The sequence below is a fragment of the Sycon ciliatum genome, chromosome 5 (assembly GCF_964019385.1).
Source record: "Sycon ciliatum chromosome 5, ocSycCili1.1, whole genome shotgun sequence".
Taxonomy (NCBI): Eukaryota; Metazoa; Porifera; class Calcarea; order Leucosolenida; family Sycettidae; genus Sycon; species Sycon ciliatum.
The window spans coordinates 786,378-789,584 of NC_088647.1; the positions used below are offsets into that span (position 1 = coordinate 786,378).

General features: G+C 44.2%; 1 protein-coding gene across 1 annotated transcript in view; it reads right to left on the reverse strand.

The window, feature by feature from the left end:
• Window positions 1–1,815: 1,815 nt before the first annotated feature.
• The window catches only part of LOC135817085 (transient receptor potential cation channel subfamily A member 1-like), a 25,121-nt gene continuing 23,729 nt past the window's right edge, over window positions 1,816–3,207 (reverse strand). The window contains exons 29-30 of the mRNA XM_065330200.1: window positions 3,137–3,207; window positions 1,816–2,575 (exon numbers count right to left, since the gene is read on the reverse strand). The exon at window positions 3,137–3,207 is cut by the window's right edge and continues 43 nt beyond it. Coding sequence (XP_065186272.1) covers window positions 2,327–2,575; window positions 3,137–3,207 — 320 coding nt within the window. The 3' untranslated portion in view covers window positions 1,816–2,326. The remainder of the gene's footprint in view (window positions 2,576–3,136) is intronic.

Below are 3,207 nucleotides of genomic sequence, written 5' to 3' on the forward strand. Positions count from 1 at the left end.
CATGCTGCTTACGTCGACTTGGGTCACTAACGTTACAAGAGTACACAACCCCCATGTACTCTTGTTGACTAGTAGTTAGTTTACAGTTCTACCCATGCCTGCACTTGTACTACAAACATGCAGTCCATGGAGCAAAGGGAATCTGTGGAGTAAACAACCGGGTCCAGGCATACACATGATGTAAGCCATATACCTGAACTTGTACCCGTATGACCTAATTACTACACAAAGATTTAAAAAAGTTTCAAGGTACTCCTTGATGAAGTCCCAGTGGCGAAATGTTGGAGATGATTATTTTTAAACCTTTACGTTATAAGACCAAGGTGGTGGTGTAGGAGATCCCTACTGATCAAGTAGTTCACTAGGCAAGACAGTAAAATACAAGGTGTACTCTGTAACTTGTAATCATGGTAGAAGTGTGAACAATAGGTGGGAAAAACCAATGGTAAACCCTGTTGTCAGGCGCAACCCTGCGTGATTCCTTCTGCACGGACTGGTCATGCTTATGCTCCAGAACACCTAGGAATAAGAGTTCATAATTATCCAATACACTCCACTGACTGAGTGCTTCAAAGCACATGGTATTCGTAATTGTACACAGTACATTGTGCTTCCAGAAGACAAGATCAGGATGTATCTCCAAGTTAATAGTGCATGTTGTAGCGCATTCTGCTTATCCGTGAACTTAATAGGCTGATCTCGGCGATCTAGCAGTAGGATAAATCATCAACACTACGACAGTCTATCAAGCAGTGGACCAGCTGCAGGGCTGTCTCAGGCTTGCATAAACCATACCTTGATACGGGATTAGTAAACACACAGCTATGAGGCTCTGCACAGTCGGGTACAGTAGAGTCGCGCGTCCAAGAACGTTGTTACCGAGGGTTAGCCTGGGGCGTTCTTATTTGTCAGCAATATGGCTGCGTTCTCATAGCACGTTCTTAGAAACAATTCGTACTGGATCATACCTATCCCAGAAGCTGCCGGAAAACGAACGCTGGGCCGCCGTTCTTGACTTAACGTCTTTAGGCTGTGGTGTTCTTAGCATTTCAGGCTGGACATTCTTGGGCTCAATGTTCTTCGGCGCGCGACTCTACTATAGCCCTACTGCAACAGGTCTGGACTAACATTCAAGTGTAGCGCAGGGCTACCATCATTAGTAGATAACCCCGGTGGTTTCAAATTGTTTGTCCTATAACGAGTAGTATACATGTATCTACTATCTGGACGCGAATGTACGCGTTTCAGGCGTCAGGGGATTTTTGACTGTTGCCTACTAATGAGATTTGTCTATGTAGTACTGTAACACAGTGCATATTCCATATTTGGGCATGCCTCATTCATTGTACCTTGTATGGAGGGATGCCAATGCCAATGGTTTGGGAACAGTAGATCGTGTAGTTTAGGTTCGAGCCACCTTGTTGTAAAGCTTTAATCTTTTTTTCTTGTTTTTCATACTTTTTTAGCAGGCATCTGTTACTTGACATCATGCATGACTCACTGCATTCCTAGTTGGTGCAGTTGCGCCACACCTGTAGTCATGGTAGTCACATGCATAGCTCCTGATTGGACAGAGAGCACTCTGGCCAGGTATAAGTAGGGCTGTCACACATCAGTTCATCCTCTTCCAATTCAGTCTGATTCTGAGTCTACATCTGATCTACAACTGAACTGTGACCTACTTGTGAGTTTGATCTGATGATTCTCCTTGTCTGCTGCCTGGCCCACTGAGGCCAGGCTACAGTACTGACGAGGGTAGACTTGTATGATGATAAGTGGGACTGAGAGGGTAACACGACTAAGCAAAGGATTAACTGGCAGTGCATCTCAGGAATACACTTTTTTTAAAAGTACAATCTCCATATTTCAGTCAAAAAGCGTAAATAGCATGACGCACATTTTCAGGTAAAGACATTGTGTGAGAAGATTGTGGGACACCTTCAAAAATATACATAACACATACATGAGAATCCTTGGCTCTCCACCCGAGTCTAAATATACATAATTATATCTGCTGACTTTTGCATAACGATAATGAGGTGTGCTTTGCAGTTTTAAAGGTATACAGCGGCAATGCATCGTCACACATCAAGTTCAATACGAGACTCAAGTACCACATAAGTACAAATTTCGCTCACGAAATCTTTCCTTAGATCACTCCACCAGCAGGTTCGTTATGTACTAAATTTTGTTTTGGTCGAGGTCTGTCACCCCGAGAGTTCAGAAAAGACTTAAATTTGGTACAAACTTTAGTTATTTCGTGCCCCCTAACGAACATAGCGAAAGTTAATTCCAAAACGAAACTTTGAACTTGTACAGTAGTTCATCAAATATCCAGGCTACGCTCGTTCGGGTTGCCCTTGAAGTGTCGGTAGTGCTTACGCTGTCGATGCAGCAGACGGTCTAGCCGCTGTGACTGGTTATCCAATAATAATTGCTGTGACTCAAGCCGGGCCATCATGGCCTGTGACAAGTCGGTGAGCTGATCTACTCGATCGAGAACGTCGTTCACCTCTGGCGATCCGGACTGCTCCACTTCCTCCGCTGAGTTAACGCCAGTCATAAACTTCACCACCTAATGACATGATAGAAAGAGCAAGAAAAGTCGAAAAGTCAGCAACCAATGTGACCAGTGTGAACTGTTCACAGACGTTCTCAGTAAACATTCCCAGAAGGAGTTGTTATGTTACAACTTAGATGAGATAACTAGCACCAAACTGTCCACAGTCCATATTTTGTATTTAAATTTATTCAACATTTCCTGACTCGTCAAACGACTGCCAATGACAAATGAAGGTAGATAGCCAACCATATATACCTTTGGACTTTGGCCGATGGGTTTGCATGCATGGCCAAGCACGAGAAACGCTGGGCTGGGGAAAACCTGACCCCACACATGTATGCAGTGATGATTGAAAGCTCATTGGTCTCAGTGGCTAGGTGGAAAATTTCACTTGCACTTCTGAAGAGGTATACCCCACCCCTCATATCTGTTTGTGTTCACACTCAATCTGCGGACAGCCATGTTTATTACCCTACTCATATGGTCATTGATACTCGCACAAATTGGACGGTAGTCAGTGTGGGAGTGTGGGGTCTACGGATATAGGAGGTGTGCAAGGAGATTGCCACTCACCCAAGCTTTCCAGCTCTTGTTGTCCTCTGCAGTCTTCTTAGTCACTGGAAAATTTGCCATTCGTGTCACGA